At 51.8% G+C, this 18,480-nt stretch overlaps 2 protein-coding genes across 6 annotated transcripts; one reads left to right on the top strand and one right to left on the bottom strand.

Moving 5' to 3' along the window:
- The first annotated feature begins 920 nt into the window (after positions 1–920).
- Positions 921–15,866, top strand: OGG1 (8-oxoguanine DNA glycosylase). Of its 4 annotated transcripts, XM_043885990.1 has the most exons (7): positions 923–1,775; positions 2,087–2,334; positions 2,884–3,063; positions 5,061–5,242; positions 6,235–6,385; positions 6,547–6,596; positions 6,815–7,093. In XM_043885990.1, the coding sequence occupies exons 1-7, from the start codon at positions 1,639–1,641 to the stop codon at positions 6,902–6,904; spliced, it is 1,038 nt and encodes a 345-aa protein (XP_043741925.1). In that variant the 5' UTR covers positions 923–1,638; the 3' UTR covers positions 6,905–7,093. The 4 variants fall into 4 exon arrangements, with proteins under 4 accessions (XP_043741927.1, XP_043741926.1, XP_043741925.1 ...); XM_043885991.1 differs by lacking the exons at positions 6,547–6,596; positions 6,815–7,093 and adding an exon at positions 15,260–15,866 and having other exon boundaries at positions 922–1,775; XM_043885989.1 differs by having other exon boundaries at positions 6,547–7,093.
- Positions 7,086–18,037, bottom strand: CAMK1 (calcium/calmodulin dependent protein kinase I). Of its 2 annotated transcripts, none has more exons than XM_043885993.1 (12): positions 17,887–18,037; positions 15,507–15,621; positions 13,404–13,535; positions 11,842–11,916; positions 11,596–11,734; positions 10,655–10,781; positions 10,486–10,561; positions 9,685–9,797; positions 9,063–9,141; positions 8,879–8,966; positions 7,471–7,588; positions 7,086–7,364 (listed from the first exon to the last, which is right to left on the bottom strand). In XM_043885993.1, the coding sequence occupies exons 2-12, from the start codon at positions 15,587–15,589 to the stop codon at positions 7,282–7,284; spliced, it is 1,113 nt and encodes a 370-aa protein (XP_043741928.1). In that variant the 5' UTR covers positions 15,590–15,621; positions 17,887–18,037; the 3' UTR covers positions 7,086–7,281. The 2 variants fall into 2 exon arrangements, with proteins under 2 accessions (XP_043741928.1, XP_043741929.1); XM_043885994.1 differs by lacking the exon at positions 17,887–18,037 and adding an exon at positions 17,676–17,800.
- Positions 18,038–18,480: the final 443 nt, after the last annotated feature.

Genomic DNA, 18,480 nt, shown 5'->3' with positions numbered 1-18,480 from the left:
CAGGTTCTGTAACCAGCATGCCAAACTGCTGGAAGGGAAGAGTTTAGTGCCCATGCCTTCTTGAACTGCAGATGCTTCAAGTCCTTTGCCCGTTGGATGGTCCAAGTACTTCTTCAGAGTTACTATAGCTGTGACCTTCCCCTGTTTAGCTAGGACTGAGCAGGAGTGCAGATTGACTCTTCATTCATTCCCCACCTTGACACCTTCTCTTCCACTTCAAACACTGACTGGAGGAATGCCCTCTTAAGTGCTAGGCATCTGAGGGCTGGTGTCCTACAGAAGAGACAAGCACAGGAAGCAGCCCCAGGGTCTTGCAGCTACTGAGCTGAGATGCTACCAGAAGGTTTACAGCCTTCTGTTAGATACTGTGTGGGAGAGACAGATAAATCAGCTGCCAGTCTGTCCGTTAAGGAATCTGCAGGCTGATCATTCAGATACAATAACCAAGAATCACTATGCTAGAAGGGGAGAAACCGTCCAAATAACAGTTCTTGTCTGTGGTTTTTGTGTCTTTCTCCAGGAGGGAAGAAGTTATATTGCTACATCTTCCCTGGACTAGGCAGCCGGCCCTGGCAACGGGGCTGCCCTGGGGCCACAGAGTTAGTGGTCCCGGGGCCTCTCTGGGTCGCTGGGCGCAGTCCTGGAGGGGGCCTATAGAGGCCCCTTTCGGTAGGGCTTTCAGGTGGCTGGTGACGCCAGATGGGACAGTCCGCGCAGAATCCTAGGAGGCAGGCCTCTGATGAGGAAGTCAGTGAGGCCTAAGGTTGTTCGGTGTCGAGGCTCTGGGACAAGCGCTTGGAGGGCAGAAACTCAGAGAGCGAGGGAGTAGGCAGATTCCTCGGGATCCAGACGCTGTAGAGACATCTCGGGCTCGGCTGGCCCGGAGCTGCGATCCGGGCACGATTCTCGGTGAGGGGGATTCAGGGTAGGCAGACTGATGAAAGCGAGGATCAGCCAGAAGAGGCTCGTTGAGAAAGGCCCTAAGGATGCCAGGGGATAGCACTTGGTTCTGCGGGCGGGTAGGCCCTGAGGGATCGCAGGGCTCGGAGGAAATAAGGCGGTGACGACTGTAGCTTGAGGGCGCACTGCGCGTCTTGGCCGCGGAGCGCGGGGATGGGACGCGCCGGCGTGCCGAGGGCAGACAAATCCCACAGAGGAATGGCCAACAGCGGGCAGCGAGCCCAGCGCGCGCCAACCGCTGCAGCGCCTAGAAAGGCCCGCCCACTCGCCGCCACGCCCGAATCTCATTGGCGCCTCCTAACTCTCCGCGGATTGGTTACCTCTGGGTCCAATTAGCCTGGCCTGAGCCCTCCTTCCGGTGAGAGCGGTCTGCCCCCAGAGAAAGCGGAAGAGCGCGTTAGCGCGCGCTTCACAAAGTCCCGGTAGTTTGAGGGACTGGGTGGTGTGCCTAAAGGCTATGAAGTGCGGGAGGGTCGAAACAGAGTGAAAGGGAAGAAGCGTTGAGGGAGCAGGGCCTGCGCGGAGTGGAGAAATTAAATAAAACTGCGGGCCTTAAATTAAGAGGCTAGGATTTGGTGGGTGAGCCCTTGAGAGGCGTGGTCTTTGGGGCGAGGTCTTTTGACAGGTAGAGCCCCTTCCGAGTGAGCCGGCCCATCGCGGGGCGGGGCCTGGCTGGAAATGTCAGTCATCTCCCTTCTGCCGGGTAGCATGAGGCATCGCACTCTAGCCTCCTTCCCGGCCCTATGGGCCTCCATCCCCTGTCCACGCTCTGAACTACGCCTGGACCTGGTTCTGGCTTCTGGACAGTCTTTCCGGTGAGTGACCCTGGCTCTTGGCTCCTCAGCACCGCAGGCCTTGGGTGCAAAGGAACGTTGGGGGTGAAGGAAGGGTACAAAAGAGACCGAAGCACGAGTGATGACCCTGTTAACTCCTTTATAAGGTGGAAATAATTAGCCTGCGCGGTGCTCTTGCGAGGATTACATAATATAATTGATGTAAAAGAAAGCACTTGTGTTTTGCAGTTCGTGAGTCAGTTTTGTATATGGAGCAGTTATAGGATAGGAGGGCCCCAAAGGGTGCAGAAAGGGGCACTGATTGCTAGGCTGCCGTATGCCTGGGGGCGCAGGTGGAGAGAGCAAAGCCCTGCGCACTGGAGTGGCGTGCTGGCCGACCAGGTATGGACCCTGACCCAGAATGAGGAGCATCTTTACTGCACTGTGTACCGAGGGGACAAGGGCAGGGTTGGCAGGCCCACACGGGAAGAGCTAAAGGCCGTGCGACAGTACTTCCAGCTGGATGTCAGCCTTGCTCCACTGTATCAACATTGGAGTTCTGTGGACCCCCACTTTCAAGAGGTGGCTCAGAAATTCAAGGGTGAGTACAGAGCCTGAGGCAGAGGTTGGGTTGCTTGTGATTTGGTTAATGTACTAGGTTTCACCATCTGTAAAATGGGGATTATATCTACCTCAGAATTTTATGAGAATTAAAGATGCTAATACATATAAAGTGCCTAGAATAGTGTCTGACACACAGTAATTATTATTACTACTGTTAATGTCCTGCTGACCACCATAGTGGAGTGATGGGAATATTGAGCCAAATCCTGGCTGTGTGATCTTGGGCTGGTGACATCGTTCATTCTGTAAATGTTACAGAGCATCACCTATGTGACTGGGAATACCACAGTGAACAAAACAAATCCCCAACCTCATAGTGCTTACATTGTGCGTTCTTGTCTGTGGAATGGGATAATAACACGGACCTCACAAGATGCTGCAAAGAATGAGAGCTCCATTGTTACTGTCTTTAATAACGCTGTCCCTCATTGCCCTAGGCTCCCATTGGAGCCTAGGATCTGAGGGTAAGAAGAGCTCACTACCAACAGCAGGTGATTTCTCATTTCCCTACCTTTCTGGTCCCCAGGTGTGCGACTCCTGCAACTGGACCCCATTGAATGCCTTTTCTCCTTCATCTGTTCCTCCAACAACAACATTGCCCGCATCACTGGCATGGTGGAACGGCTCTGCCAGACCTTTGGACCTCGGCTCATCCAGCTTGATGATGTCACCTACCATGGCTTCCCCAGCTTGCAGGCCCTGGCTGGTGAGTAGCTGGGTCCCTGCCTCCAGGCCTTAGGACAGCTTTCAGGGTCTGTTGAGTTCTCCCATAATGCCTTTCTTCCATCTCACAGCTTCCTGCCTTTTTAAATACTGCCCTCATCCAAAACCACCCTGCCTGGTCTGGTCAGCCTCAGTTATACCTCATCTTCCCTGTCCCTGAAATGTCAGCACTTCAGTAGTATGTGCTTTTTGTGCATGAGTTCAATGGCTCATCAGAAGACATCTGTATACAGTGTACAGTAGTTTGGGCTTAAGATACATGTTCTAGAGATCGCCTGCCTGGGTCTGAATTTCCGCTCTGGCACTTGACTTCTGTCTATATGATCTTGAGCTCATTATATAGCCTCTCTGTGCCTCAGGTTCTTAATCCATTGACTGGGATAACAATAGCTCCAACCTGTCAGAGTTTCATGAGGGTTGAGTAAAGGAATGCACACAGTGCACCTAGCATAGTGTTTGGCATATAGGAAGAAAGCAGAAAATTCAAATTGTTATCTCTGCTGTGAACCCAACAATTCTGCATCCCAAAACACACATGTTCTTCATGGGAGCGCTGTGAGGGAAGTAGTTTACAGAGGCAAGTACATCAGTTGGCATTTGTGAGAGCCAGGCTGGAGGAAGTGCTTAGTGCCTGCATGGCAAAGACACAGCCCCCGCTGGAGAAAACAGGATGTCCTGGGTGCTTAGAAAACCCATCTCAGGTCTCAGCTCCCAGCTTAGTAGTCATAATACCTCTGGGAATTCATTCACTTCTCCAAGCTTCTCTTGGAATGGGAATGTGGGTTTGTGGAACGGGGATGACAGTTTCTATCCAGAAGGGTTTAAGGCATGAATAAGGCAGTCATCTGAGCCACCAGGGAAGTCCTGAGTTTCCCTGGTGGCTCAGACTGTAAAGCGTCTGCCTACAATGCGGGAGATCCGGGTTCAATCCCTGGGTTGGGAAGATCCCCTGGAGAAGGAAATGGCAACCCACTCCAGTATTCTTGCCTGAAAAAATCCCATGGACGGAGGAGCCTGGTGGGCTATAGACCATGGGGTTGCAAAGAGTCGGACACGGCTGAGCGACTTCCCTTCCCTAAGGCAGTCATGAGGTAGTGCAGTGCAATGGGTTAAGAGCACCGGCTCGGTGTCCTAGACCTCAGTGCAAGGTCCCATCTCTGTCATGTCCTTTCTTGAGCAAGTTACTTAACCTCCCCTAAGCACTCATTTCCTTCATCTGTAAAGTGGGAAGAACAGTAATATTGTCATCAAGGTCCTTGAGAAAAACATAATAGAAGCTGCTCCTGTTATTATGACTATTATTTTATTTATTTTTTAGATAATTTATCTTTGTCTGCTCCGGGTCTTCATTGCTGTGCATGGGCTTTCTCTAGTTGTGGCAAGCAGGGCCTACTCTTCCCTGGGGTAGTTGAGCTTCTCGTTGCGGTAGCTTCTCTTATTGTGGAGCACAGGCTCTAGGACTCGTGGGCTTCAGTAGCTGCGGCTCTAGAGCACAGGCTCAGTAGTGTGTTACACAGGTTCAGTTGCTCTGTGGCATGTGGGATCTTTCAGGACCAGGGATCGAACCCATGTCCCCTGCATTGGCAGTAGACTGTCAACCACTAGACCACCAGGGTCTAGTGTATTATTTTAGATCATGTGTATGCCCTGTGTATTATTTTAGATCATGAATGTGAATTCACACCCTTTGGAAAGGTTAAAGAACTCAACTGAGGAGTTCCTCCACGACAGCAAGTCCTTCTCAATCCCTGCTCCAGTGCACAGCACATAGTGCTCAGAAACATTTGTAGAGGGGCAGAAGAACCCAGGCTTAACCCTTTCCTTTGTATGTGCAAGTGTCCTAGGGTCTCCCAGAGGATGGCAAGGTAGGAGAAGGGTACTTAGGAAAAGCATACCTGTCGTTTGCAGGGCTCACACACTAGCCTGATGACAGGAAGGATTTGAGAATGTCTGACCCCTGTTCTCCCCACTCCCCCACAGGGCCAGAGGTGGAAGCTGAGCTCAGGAATCTGGGCCTGGGGTACCGTGCCCGCTTTGTGAGTGCCAGTGCCCGAGCCATCCTGGAAGAATGGGGTGGACTTCCCTGGCTGCAGCAGCTGCGCAAGGCCCCCTATGAGGAGGCCCACAAGGCCCTCTGCACTCTGCCTGGAGTAGGCACCAAGGTGAGGCCCAGGGTTGAGGGGGGCGGGTAGAAGCTACTCTAACTACCCATGAAGAGAGTAGCAGAGGAGGAGACAATGCAGTCCTGAGAGCTGGGTGTGGGCTTGGCTTCTGGAGACAGAGTGGGAGGGAGAAAGGATACCAGCAGATGTTTTATTAGAAAAAATGTAGAATGCAGAAAGGGTATAAAAGACATTGCTTTTTGAATGCATTTTTAGAAAGACCATTTGTTCAGGTACACACACACACTGCCTTATGTGTGCAGAAATTTCTGGAAGGAATCACAGGAAACTCAATAGTTGTTACCTTTGGGAAGACAAATAAGATGATGTTTCCAACTTTTTTTTAAACACCATACCATGTGACATGCAAGATCTTAGTTCCCTGACCAGGGATTGAGCCCATTCCCCCTGCATTGGGAGCTCAGAGTCTTAACCACTGGATCACCAGGGAAGCTTTCCACTTTTCATTTTGTTCTTCCCTTAAAATTATATGTACTTACAGAACTTTTTAAAAAAAATTTTTATTAAAGGATAATACACCTTCTTGTTTAATATCAAGAACGGTTAGGTATCAGAAAGATGATTGGAAATTTGGTATTTATTGTTTTCTTTTTTATATTTCTCTGTACTTTAAAAATGAATTTTTATTTAAATTACTCTTTTTAATAGGCTCTGAACTCCAGCCTAACATTAAATCTTGGTTCTGAGTCTCCCTGTCTGTGTAACTTTGTCCAACTCACTTCGCCTTTCAGGACCTGTTTTCTTATCTACAATAAACCTTCTTTTCAGGTTATGATGAAACTGGCACACATAAGATGTTTACCCAGTAGCACTCTCGTCACAGCTGTCTTTTAAATTATTAATAGAAAATATAGTAAGAGTGTCCTCAGAGTGGAGAAGGAAGCATCTGGCTTTGGGACTAGAAGCAGGTTGCTGACTGGACCCTGCCATTCCTCTGTGGCTTACTGTGGCTTACTGTCTGTCTGTCAAAGGTGGCCGACTGCATCTGCCTGATGGCGCTAGACAAACCCCAGGCTGTGCCCGTGGATGTCCACGTGTGGCAGATTGCCCAACGTGACTACAGCTGGCACCCAACCACCAGCCAGGCCAAGGGCCCGAGCCCCCAGGCCAACAAGGAACTGGGTAAGGAGAGAGAGTGGGATGTCAGGGCTGGGATGTGTGGGCTGGGGTGGTAGAAATACACCTCTCCCTAAAACCCCACCCTTGTGGATAGGGAGCACAAGGGGCCATTTAACGTCACCTCACCACTTCTGGTTTAGGTAATTTTTTTTTTTTTGGTTTAGGTAACTTTTTCCGGAACCTGTGGGGACCCTATGCTGGCTGGGCCCAAGCAGTGAGTGGCTTCCCCTCCATCTCCAGTCCAGACCCCATAGGACTTCTCCCTGGCCCTGACCTATTTTCTTCTACCTCCATTGCTGTCCCAGTTGACCCTAAAGGACTCTCTACCCGCCCCAGCCCTGCCACCCATGAACCCTTCCAGCTGCCCACACTGTCCCACCAGTCCTGAGCCCTGCACCCCCCCCACTCAGACGCTCACCCCTCTCGCCCCAGGTACTGTTCAGTGCTGACTTGCGCCAACTCCACCGAGCTGAGGGGCCACCAGCAAAGCGCAGAAGGAGGTGCCCAGGGCCAGAAGGCTAGGGGGGCACGGAGAAAGGGATCCCTGAACACCCCTCCCTCCTGCTCCCTCCTGCCCGCCCCCATCCAGTCTCATGTTGGAGAAGGGACTTCCTGCAACTACCTCAGGGGCCAGGCACCCTCAAATCAAGCAGTTTGCACCAGCATGTGGGGTATAGGTTGTCTGAGGAGACAGAGCTGCCTGTGGTTTTGATCTCTTCCCTTTATTATAAGAAGGAACAATAAAATAGAAATATTTGTATGGAAAATGCAGTGGAGGGGTGGTACAGAAAGGGGTGTGGAGGGGGTGGGCAGGGTACCTCCCCAGTTCAGGGAGGGAGGGGGAGCAGGCCATCCCCAACCCTTCCTGCACAGCAGATCCTGACCCTGGATCCAGGCCTCTAGAGCTGGGGGTGCAGAGAGGGGGACAGTTCTGGGCTGGGCTCCACACAGCAATCGCGACAGCAGCAGCCAGCCACCGGCCCTACATGGGAAGAGAGAGCGGAGCTGATCACAGGAGCAGACCTCCACTCCAGCCTGGGCCGCTCTCCACGGACCTCCCATGCCCTTGCACTGAGCCCTGTTCTCACCCCCGGCTGCTGGTGCCAGGAGCTCGCCACGGCTCGCTGTCTGTCCCTGCCCCTCCTGGCTGGTGCCCAACTGTAGCTTCCTCATGTGCCTCACCACAGCTGTGGCATTGAAGGCTTGCTGTGGAGAAAGGCAGAAGGGACTTTTAAGACAGTAGGAGATCGTGGGGCAGGGTCTGGCAGTAGAATTCTTAATAGCAGTTCTGTTATTTTCATTCAAGTGATATTGGTTGATCCCTAAAACCCCCTGAAACCTCTACAAGACTTCATTAAATTATATTCAATCATATTATATAGTTACACACACATACACACACAGATATAAAATGTATATATGTAGACATGTATAATTTTTCATATAATTCACATTCACATAATAGTCAACACTTTGTATAGCATTGTGTGTCAGATACTGTTCTAAACACTTAATAGATCATTTAATCTTCCCGAAAGTCTTTGAGGTGGGCACTATTGGTGTCAGCATTGTCAAAGGAGGAAAACAGGCACAGAGGTTAAATGACTTGCCCAGGTGTGTATCATTCTCTGTTCAACCTGTCTACTGATATGTCCGTCAGATTTACCATGTCCTAAATCAAAATCTCTCCCAAAACAAGTTTCTGGCCCCAGGATCTCCATCTGTACCATCATCCACCTTGTCCCCAACCAAAATCTTGGGCGAGCCCTGGACCTCTCCTCCTCTCTCTTCCAGCATCCATTCTAACATCACTTCTTGTCAGTTCAGCCTCCCAAACAACTCCTAGTCCAGTGTTCTCTGTTCCCACTGTCACTGCTCTGATTCAAGCCCTCACTGTCTCCTGACCACATCTCTGCCACAGTCCCCTAAAGGGTCTCCCGGCCTTCACCCTGCCTTTCAGCATCTTGAGAGCCCCTTGTAAAGGTCAAGTTTCAGCTGAAAATCCTTCTGGAGCTCCTCAGCATCCTTAACATCAAGTCAGTGCTCTACTGTGGGACCTGAGCCCCCAGGCAGCCTGGCCCCGACCGGTCTGCAGCCTGGTTTCCTGCCTATAGCCCCTTCAGTCCCGCCAGGCTTAGCACTTGCACTGCCTAAATGGCTGTACTCTCTTCTCCTGGCCCTTTGCACCCTGGTTCCCTCTGCCTCAGACCGTATTCTCCTGTGCTAGGCTAATTCCTACTCCGCTCTCAGGCCTGACCAGTCTGTCAGGCCATGACCACTTTACGCCCCTTCCAGGACCCCATAACTTGGATTATGTCTCCTTGAGAAGCATACACTGTTCTCCCTCTAGTCTTGAAGATCAGGGACCATCACTGGAATAAAGTAGGTGTCACAGCATTGCATGAATGAATGAGACCCTTCAGTAAGCATCCCTGAGCATTTACTGTGTGCCCCACTTGGTGTGAGCTGGAGGCTAAACGGGGGTCGTGGGCTCACCTTCCACTTGCTTTTGGCAAAGTTCTTCTTGATCTGCTCGCTCACCGACTGGTGAATATTCTTATCTAGGGCAGTATCTCCTGCAATCCTAGGACAGGTGTGTGTAGAGGGCTGTCAGTGAAGGGAGAGGCAGGCCTAGGGGACCCAGACCCCATCCTAGCCCGAGGCTTGTGGGATCTCTCACCAGGGGTGCTGCAAGGCCTGCTCACAGGTGAACCTCTTCTCTGGATCCTTCTCCATCAAGTGCCGGATGAAGTCTTTGGCTGAGCCCCCCAGACAAGAGCAAAGACAGCATGGCAGTGCCTGAGAACACCCCCAAGATAGAACCCACCCCCTCAGGTCTGGCCTGGCATCAAAGCCAGATCTGACCATGCACTGTCCCACCCCACCTGTACTCTTTCTCTAAGCCCCCCAACCCAACCCAGCTCTCCAGCTTTCTCCCTTAAGAATAACTTGTTCTTAGAGAAGATTCACACTGACGTGTAAATGATTGATAATGGCTTCACAGCTTTGCCGCCTAACTGGAGGCACAAAAGGACAGATGAAAACATTAATGGTGTTGTTTTAGGTACTAGGAAATCTGTGTGGGGAGGTAGTCTGAAAAATACTATGTCTGACCAGGGGCCAGGCAGAGAAAAGCACCCAGGGTGAGGTGTCTGGTCTTAAATTCAGTGCTTAATCTGGGGCTGGGGAATCTGGTGAAGTGAGGAGATCTTCCCCCCACCCCCCCTCTCCAACCCCCCACCCAAGCAGATGAAGCAGGGACTGGAGGTAGGATCAGGGGAAGAAAGCAAAGCCCCAAATACCAGAGTCAGAGATGTCATCCCAGTAAGGAGAGTCAAACTCGTACTCGGCCTTCAAGATCTGTTCAAAGAGTTTGGCATCATTCTCGTCATAGAAGGGAGGATAACCACAGAGCCTGGGCAGGGAGAAACTCATTCTCATTTCCACTGTCAGTGTACACATTGGCTCCCAGATGGAGCTTTGGTGCAGTGTTGAGCTTCAGACAGGACCCCCAGGAAGGAGTTCCCCTTCTACAAAATGGGGGATCTAGCTCTCTGCCTTGCTCACTCCTGTCTGACCCCACTGGCTTTCTACTCCGTACTGTGCCACCATCTGTCCTTCCTCAGGGCCTTTGCACTTGCTCTGTGCTCTCTCTAAACCACTCTCCCCGAACACTTTGAGTGTCTGGCTCCCTCACTTCATTCTGGATGCCACTCAGGCCACCTCCTCAGAGAGGCTCCTGACCTTATCTAAAACAGCATCCATCCCATCTCCCTACCCTGCTAGATTTTTCTTCACACATGTCTCACCACCTGCCATTATTTTACAGATTTATTTATTTGTTTATTTTCTGTCTCCCCTACTACTAGCATGTCTGCTCCCTGAGGGCAAGCACTTGGTCGCTTTTGTTCTCTGCTCAATCCCCAGTGCTTGGCCACAGTGGCCAGAAACATAGTCTCTACTGAGTGAAATAATACAGCCATTAACTGGTAGAGAGAAATATGGATGGCAGGAAGGAAGAAATGGCACAGAGGAAGAAGAGAGCAAAGGAGGGGAGAGGAGAAGTCTGGAGTCATATCCGTAACATCCACGCCCCCACTCACAGGATATAGGCGATGACCCCAATGGACCAGCAATCCACAGCTTTGCTGTAGGGCTTCTGGGCCAGCACTTCAGGGGCTGTGGAGGGAAGGGGACATGGTATTAACAAATCTCTGCCCTGCAGTTCCCGCTTCTTCTCTGCCCACAGCCCCAGACCAGGGCCCTCCGCACCCACGTATCCTGGGGTCCCGCAGGCCGTGGAGAGCACACTGCCAGGGTCTTCCATCTTGGAGAGGCCAAAGTCAGAGATCATGATCTTGGAGTCTTCATCCAGGCTGTAGTAGAGCAGATTCTCTGGCTTGGAGGGTGGGAGGGAGGGAAGGGAGGGTTGGAAATGGTCAGAGGCTAGCAGAAGCTTCTGCCTCCACAAATACCCCAATGAGCACCCCCAAAAAAGCCACTGTAGTTTGACAGCTGCCATCTTGGCTGGAGGCACAAGAAACTCAAGGAGGTTCTCAAGGAAGCTAGAAGTTCCAAAAAGGACAAGGACCTCGGGGGTATGGGGGGTATCTCCTATAAACCTCAGGTGTGTATTGTGAAGCCCTGAAGAATTTTTGAGCACCTACTATGTGCCAGATCCTGTGCTGTGCTTGATTTCAGTTCATCCTTACCACGTCCCTGCCAGGCCACTGTGAATAATCCCTCTCTACAGATGAGGAAACAGATGCTTTGAGAGGCAAAGTGACTTGCAGTAGGGGATCTATAGTTAGGCAGTGGCTGGGCCAGAATTCAAAGTCAGCTCTGTTTCACCCCAGTGCTCTCCTCCTAGAGCAGAGTGCAATGTACCACCAAACATGCACCTCATCATCATCTCTGAGGTGTAGGGCTTTGGGGGTTGCTGGCTTTCTTCTTTGTGTTGTGCTGTCATCCAAGTTTTCTACAAAGAGCAAGTGGGAGTTTTAGTATCAGAAAAAACCTAAGATGTTACTGGGATAATCACCTTTGTGTTCATCTGAGTGTCAGAACTGGAATGGGCAGGAAGCAGTTTAGGGCTTATGCGGTCAGACAGAAAGGCCAGGCTCAGCAAGGGGTTGAGAGGTACCCAAGGTCACAGAAGTTTGTGGAGGCCCCACCCTTGGGTGCCCTAGCTCCCCACACATCCTCACACCCACCTTGAGGTCTCGGTGTACGATGCCCAGGTCATGCAGGTACTTGACAGCATCCAGCACCTGGAAGATGAGGCGGCTGGCATCCCGCTCCGTGTAGAAGCCTTTTTCCACAATTCGGTCAAACAGCTCACCGCCCGACACCCTGCAGCCAGGGACAGGGCAGTCTGGCCAAGACAGCGGTGGATGCAGAGAGACCAGGGAGGGGGCAGCAGGGACGGGTGTGAGAAGGGCTGACTCAGGGCCACTCACAGCTGCATGATGAGATAGAGGTGTCCCCCACTCTCGTAGATGTCATCCAGGGCTACAATGTTGGGGTGCTTGATCCTGAAAGGAGAAATGAGGTGGTTCAGAGCTGACAGTTCAGCCACCTCCCTACTCATCTTAAGGAAACACTGCCTGAAAACCTGGGCAGGATGAGCCAAAGATCTGGGTCCCAAAGGGAAAAGCTGCTTTACCACGATGTGTTACAGTGTCACGGGAGGCAGCCAAGCATGGAGGTTAACACGGCTCTGACATCGCACAGACCTGAGTCCTCATCTGCCTCTGCCACATGCTGTTGAGGGCAAGTCTTCTCACCTCACAGTGCTGACTGCTATAGGATTTTAACACTTGTCTGGGTTTATAAATCTGCCAGCCTCTCCCATCAGCATGTCACCTCTATAAGACCAGCAGCTTTATCTTGCTGACCACTGTTCCTCCATACCTGGTGCAGACTGCTACTAAGTCACTTCAGTCATGTCCGACTCTGTGCGACCCCAAAGATGGCAGCCCACCAGACTCCCCCATCCCTGGGATTCTCCAGGCAAGAACACTGGAGTGGGTTGCCATTTCCTTCTCCAATGCATGAAAGTGAAAAGTGAAAGGGAAGTCGCTCAGTTGTGTCTGACTCTTAGCAACCCCATGGACTGCAGCCCACCAGGCTCCTCTGTCCATGGGATTTTCCAGGCAAGAGTACTGGAGTGGGGTGCCATTGCCTTCTCCGGGTGCAGACTGAGTGCTCACTAATATTCACAGAATTGAGTATAACCTCTCCAGGCCTCGGTTTTTTTTAATCTGTAATATGAAGCCAGTGATAGTACTTCCCTCCAAGTATTGAGGTGAGGATCACATGAAGAAATGCAGGGAAGAATCTTGGCACAGTGCCTGGCACACAGTAAACACTCTAGAAATGAACCAGTGATGGTGAGTGAGTTTAATGGAAAGCTTGGCTCTGCCACAGACTTGCTGTGTGACCTTAGGCAAGTCCTTTGTCCTCTCTGGGCGTCAGTCTTCCCAACCCAGTGGTGGAAATGATTATTTCGTCCCTGCTTAGCGTGGTGGGAAAGCTCAGGTCAGAGGCTGTAAGTGGAGATTCTAAATGAGCTTTCCAGTGAGAACAGCAGGTTTCCCATCAGCATGAGCAGTTCAGACACCATCTGGTTGTTGTCAGGGCATCAGCAGATGAGTGTTTTTAAACTTGTGAGGTGGTGTAATATGTGGGGCAACTTGAGGTAGGTCTAGAGATAGCATCAGCAGAAATACATGGGTTCAAGACATGTTCAAGGATTGACCTTTAGATCTAACTGGACATTAAACCATTGTAAAGAAGCAGTGGCATCTTAATTACATCTGTCATGTTTGCTCTCGTGCCAGGCACTTGAAGTAAAGGACCTCTAATGCTCCCCACATCCAACCAAGTGGAGATAATTACCCCCATTTACAAATGAGCAGTTTGAGAGGTTAGGTGATTTGCCCAAAGCAGAGAGAGGAGGCGAGTGGGACAGTTCAAGACAGGGTTGACCCAGGGCAGGGACAGAATATGCTCCACGCACTTGTGTAGGACAGCGATCTCGTTCTCCATGCTGCCCTCCTTGCCCTCCAGAGCCTTCTTGGCGATACATTTGATGGCCACCAGCTTCTGAGTCCTCTTATCTTCTGCCAGGATGACCTCGGAGAAGGCTCCTCTGCAGGGAGAGGGGATTCATGAGATGGAGAATCGGAACCTCAGCTTCCCTCCAGCCTCTCCTCCATCCCCCTATGGGTTTCGTGACCATCCCCAGGACAAGGAGGTGGAACGAGCCTCCCTCTATCACCCATTCACCTCTCTGGTGCCAGAGGTGCCCCAGCCTAGCCAATGAGAGTTGTCTATCCCCTGGCCACAGTAACTGGGTCCTGTGATGTAAGCCAGGTTACTGGCACTTTGAGAATGAGGTGTTCTTTCCTGCTAAGTTGGTAGGATGTAAGCCTGGAGCTAGTGGTAGTCATCTTTGCCACCACTTGGGAAGAGAATGAAGCCAACACAAAGGAAATCAGAGCTAAGAAACAGTCAAAGACAGTTTCCTGATAACATCATGTGAGCCCCTGTACCCCATACCTGAAGTTTACCCCCTAGGCTTTTTGATTATGTGCATGACTGATTCATTCCTTTTTCTGCAAAAACCCAATTTGAGTCATGGCTTATTTAACACCCTTTAGAACCATGAAGAACATCAGCATCACCTGGTAGCTTTCCAGAACTGTGGAATCTTGGGCCCCACCTTAGACTTACTAAAATCAGAAGCGGCATTTTAACCAGATCCAATATTTAGGCCACCTGATGGGTAGAGCCAACTCACTGGAGAAGACCCTGATGCTGGGAAGGATTGAAGGCAAAAGGAGAAAGGGGCAGCAGAGGATGAGATGGTTCAACAACATCACCAACTCAATGGAGATGAATTTGAGCAAACTCCAGGAGATAGTGGAGGACAGAGGAGCCTGGCAGGCTACACACAGTCCATAGGATCACAAAGAATTGGACATAGAGACTGAACAACAGGTGATGTGTATGCTCACTGAAGTTTGAGAAGCAGTGCTTTCAAAGAGACTTAGGAGCGTACTCATTTTCACTAAAGTTCACTGGTTAACGAATGAGTGTTGACTAGTGCTCTCTAAAACTATTTGCTTTTCCTGGGACAAGAAGTCATAGTCAATGAACAGCATCTCATGGTGAAAACTCAATCATCAGACTAACTAGTGACTATGACAGCCTCATTGCTGGCTTCAGTCTTGTCCCTCTTCAATGTACCCTCTCTACTGTGGCCAGAATGACCATCCGGAATTGCAAATCTGCCACAAAGTCTTAAATGTTATCCTGTGGCTCATGAGATTAATTCCAGCCTCTATAGCTTGGCTTTGAGGCCTTACCTGACCTGTTCCTCTCTTTTCCTCAGTGTCTTCCACTCCTCCCCCCAGCCTCTGATTATAAGCTCCACCAGACTCTGTCTCTTTCCACACATAACATACCTCTGAGCCTTTGTTTATGCTATTCCTCCTGCCTGGAATGCCTTCTCCCAGTCTGACAAGTACTCTCCTACCCATCCTTCAATCCCCAGCTCTAATGCCCCCTTCTCTAGAAAGTTATTCCCCACACAGAAGCCACTGCTCTCTGGGTTCAACAAAGTCCTCATTTGCGAACTTCGCTAGAACACAGCACACACCCGGTTGTCATTTTCTGTGAGCCTGTCTCCCTCATATGTTTGGGATCAACTTGAGGGGCAAAGATCAGGTTTGAGTTATTTCTGGATTCTCACCATGGAGAACAGAGCCATGCCCAGCTTCAGTTCCAAAACCTAGGCCAGAACCCCCAGTTCTTGGCAGTCAGTTTAAAAAACTGGCTCCTTCATTCTCGCCTACTTTCTTCTTGTCACAGGGACCCAGAGCAAGAGCAGCCTCTGTTCTACCCCGTCAGCCAGAAGTGAAAACTCCGGGCCACTCGGGCCATACAAGGCCACCACAGAGCCTGGGCTGTAGGAAACAGGAAGCAGAGATCAAGTGGCCAGAGGAAGCACCACCCTGCATCCAGCCTCCCCAGCCAGCCAGGCCCAGAGTGAGGACCTTCGCCACCCCACCCCCAGCTCAGGGACAGCTCCCCCTTCTCTCCTGCCTCCGAGACTCACGTTCCCAGAACATCGCGGAAGTCGTAAATGTCTCTAATGTCCTCCGCCTGCTTCCAGCTGGGGCCTTCCACTGCCCCTGGCATGGCCCACTGCCCCCTGGCCACAGCCAGGGCTCCTGGGAAAGGGAACGGAAGAAGACTCAGCAGGGCTCAGACTTCCTTGTGGGAACTTAGTGAGGGCCCCATTGAGCACACATGTATTCATTCCTTGATTTACTCATTTGACAAATCATCCAACATTCATTCACAGGCCATGGGTTCATTCAGCAACATCCATTCATTATATCCTTAAGCCTAGAGGAAAATCCTTCAGGTGGCAGCAAAATTCTTTGTTCAGTAAAGTCACTCATTCATTCATTCAGCTCACCTCCCAATTTCTCCCTCTCTAAATCCAAACAGACGAGGGGACACTGAACTCTAAGCTTAGACACCAAAGAAGACCCCAGAACAATTTGTAGAGACACACAGCCCCGGAGGATCCCCCTGTCCCCAGAACTAGCGATGTCACTGCCCCACCCCGGGAATTGCTGGAGTGTCTCCTCTCCCTCCTCCTCCCTTGCCAAGCCTCTCGGAAATCAGGTTTCCGGCAGCCTGGGCTTCCAGCAGTATCTCAGCCACGTTTTTAAATAGCTCCTTCTGCACTGTTGCCACAGCAACAGCAGGCACAGCTGGAGCTACCCAGGCCTCCTGTTACCCCTCTCCGTCCTGACTCCCCATCTGGGTCCCAGTAGCCTGAGAAAGGGTCCCCCGCAACCTGTCCCCTACTGGCTTCATCTCACCCTGATCAGCCTATACTTTTACTCTGCTGAGACCTCTGTCACAACCAGCAGTAGCGGGTGAGCACTCTCTCCCCAGTTATCAGACGGAGAATGGGGAGCTGAAGTTGAAGATAGATAGGATTTGGTTGGAGATGGATAGCTGCCCAATGAGGCCCCAGCTAAGCTCACTGAAAGCAAAAGCCTTGGAGGGCACTGCAGCCAGACTAGGACCCATCCAGAAAACACAGCCTCTCAATCCCATCATAAGCCCACGGAAAGGGAGGTCAAAACAGCCCAGTGTGCTGTGTGACCTCAGGGAGGGCACTTTCCTTCTCTGTTTCTTCTGCTGGAAAAAGAGGGGAAGGTGCCCTAACTAGAGCCCATGGTGTGAGATTCCACTCTTTGGATGGGACTTCGTTTCCGGGGGGCCTGACCACCCATCCCAGGGGCAGAAACTTCTAGGAAAGGAGACTTGATGGTAAGCTCCAGAGGGCAGAATTTTAAAATCCATCTGGAGGCCTGGTGAAAAAAAGAAAACCTCACAGTTCCACACATATCCCTGCACCAAGACCCACCCACAACCCTGAAACCAGACGCCTGCCCCCAGATCCGCACACTCCATCTCCAAATGAGTCTCTGATCACACATGTACACCCAGACATCAGCCCACATCAACTCACTCCCCCAGACACCCTCACACCCAGACATCTCTCCCACACCCCAAAACACATCCACACACACCAGGACAAGATGACACCAGACAGAACAGATACACACACACATACCTACCTCACCTGTATACCAGATCCTGGATTCCTCACACCTGTCACCCTGTAGCTCGTGTACACCCTGTTCAGTGGCTCAAATCATGTCTGAGTCTTGTGACCCCATGGACTGTAGCCCACCAGGCTCCTCTCTCCATGGGATTTCCCAGGCAAGAATACTTGAGTGGGTTGCCATTTCCTTCTCCAGGGGATCTTTCCCACCCAGGGATCGAGCCTGTGTCTCCTGCTTGGCAGGAGAATTCTTTACCACTAAGCCACCACAGAAGCCCTCCTATACACCCTAGAAGCTCTTAAACTCCAAATCCTTATACATCTAACTCCAAACATCCTCAGGACACAACTATATACCCCCCAACTCTGACTTACTATCCTTTGAGCCAGACCCCAGCACACACAACAGTTGGATATAGTCTGCAACAAGAACACGGATTCCCAGACATCCCCACCCAGACGGATACCCTTACACACCAACATGCCTGCAACTTCACATTTGATCCACTTGCCTGTGCTAAGACATTCGCACACCCCAATACGGCTGCCACACATCTATACCTCCAAATGCTCAGTCCTTCCACACTCAGGCCCAGCTGAAGCTGAAGGCAGACACACACACACATCCCTCCTCACCTTCCTCTTTCACCCGCTCAGTTTCCCACTGGCCACCTGGCACCTGCTGGGCCTGGGACAGAGCTGGGAGAGAAAGGCCCTACCCTGCCCAAGTAGAGTCCAGCACGCCCAGGCACCCCCTCCCATCCTGGGGAGAAGGTACCCAGAGGATGGGGGGTCCCGCCGCCCTCCGGCGCCCACGGTCGTGGGCGGGTCGGCTCCCGGGCGGTACCTGCGGCTGCCCCGCCGCGGGGTTGGCTGGGAGGCCCGACTTGGCTGGGGCCGAGCTCCGGCCGCCGTCCGCCGCTGCTGCGCGCCTGGCCCGCCAGCCCGCTCTCTCGCTGGGGCTCGGTTCGGGCTCCGCTGGCTCCCTCCGCCCGCCTGCGGCTCTGATGTCAGTGGAGGAGGAGCCTGCGGCGGAGGGACTGGGGAGGTGAGGCCCCGCTCCGGGGCTGGGGAAGGGGCGCCCGGGGCGCGGAGGAGCCCCTCGGTTCAGTCAGCGCAGCCGCTGGACTCGTTCTATCTTTCGTCTCCCGGCGGGGTCCCGGTTTCGCAAAAGGAACCACTGAGGCATAGAGAGATGAAGGGTTCAGAATCAGCAATTGGTCAGAAGCAGAGTTGAATTCGAACCCGAGTCTGCTGTCTTCCGAAACGGAAGCTGACCGTTTTCACCCTGTCTCTAGAAGTTTCTTTGAGACCAGTTCTGTGAGCTTCCTTAGGGCTGAGCTCTGTCCCCCTCCCCTCGCCGCCCCGGGAATTAGTCCCTGGGAAGGGCTTGGGAGACTGATGGGGGTGGAGGAATGGGGCCGTAGGCAAAGGCCAGCGC

This window comes from Cervus elaphus, chromosome 24, assembly GCF_910594005.1.
Source record: "Cervus elaphus chromosome 24, mCerEla1.1, whole genome shotgun sequence".
Classification (NCBI taxonomy): Eukaryota; Metazoa; Chordata; class Mammalia; order Artiodactyla; family Cervidae; genus Cervus; species Cervus elaphus.
This window is presented reverse-complemented; position numbering and strand designations above follow the sequence as displayed.

Excerpts from the sequence above, each read along its gene's own strand:
- OGG1 (XM_043885989.1), top strand. The coding sequence starts at position 1,639 with ATGTCAGTCATCTCCCTTCTGCCGGGTAGCATGAGGCATCGCACTCTA. Across the intron at positions 2,335-2,883 it reads GGTGGCTCAGAAATTCAAGG|GTGTGCGACTCCTGCAACTG; the intron begins GTGAGTACAGAG and ends TCTGGTCCCCAG. Across the intron at positions 3,064-5,060 it reads CAGCTTGCAGGCCCTGGCTG|GGCCAGAGGTGGAAGCTGAG; the intron begins GTGAGTAGCTGG and ends ACTCCCCCACAG.
- CAMK1 (XM_043885993.1), bottom strand. The coding sequence starts at position 15,589 with ATGCCAGGGGCAGTGGAAGGCCCCAGCTGGAAGCAGGCGGAGGACATT. Across the intron at positions 13,536-15,506 it reads TTCCGCGATGTTCTGGGAAC|AGGAGCCTTCTCCGAGGTCA; the intron begins GTGAGTCTCGGA and ends CTCTCCCTGCAG. Across the intron at positions 7,589-8,878 it reads TTGCCAAAAGCAAGTGGAAG|CAAGCCTTCAATGCCACAGC; the intron begins GTGAGCCCACGA and ends CTTTCTCCACAG.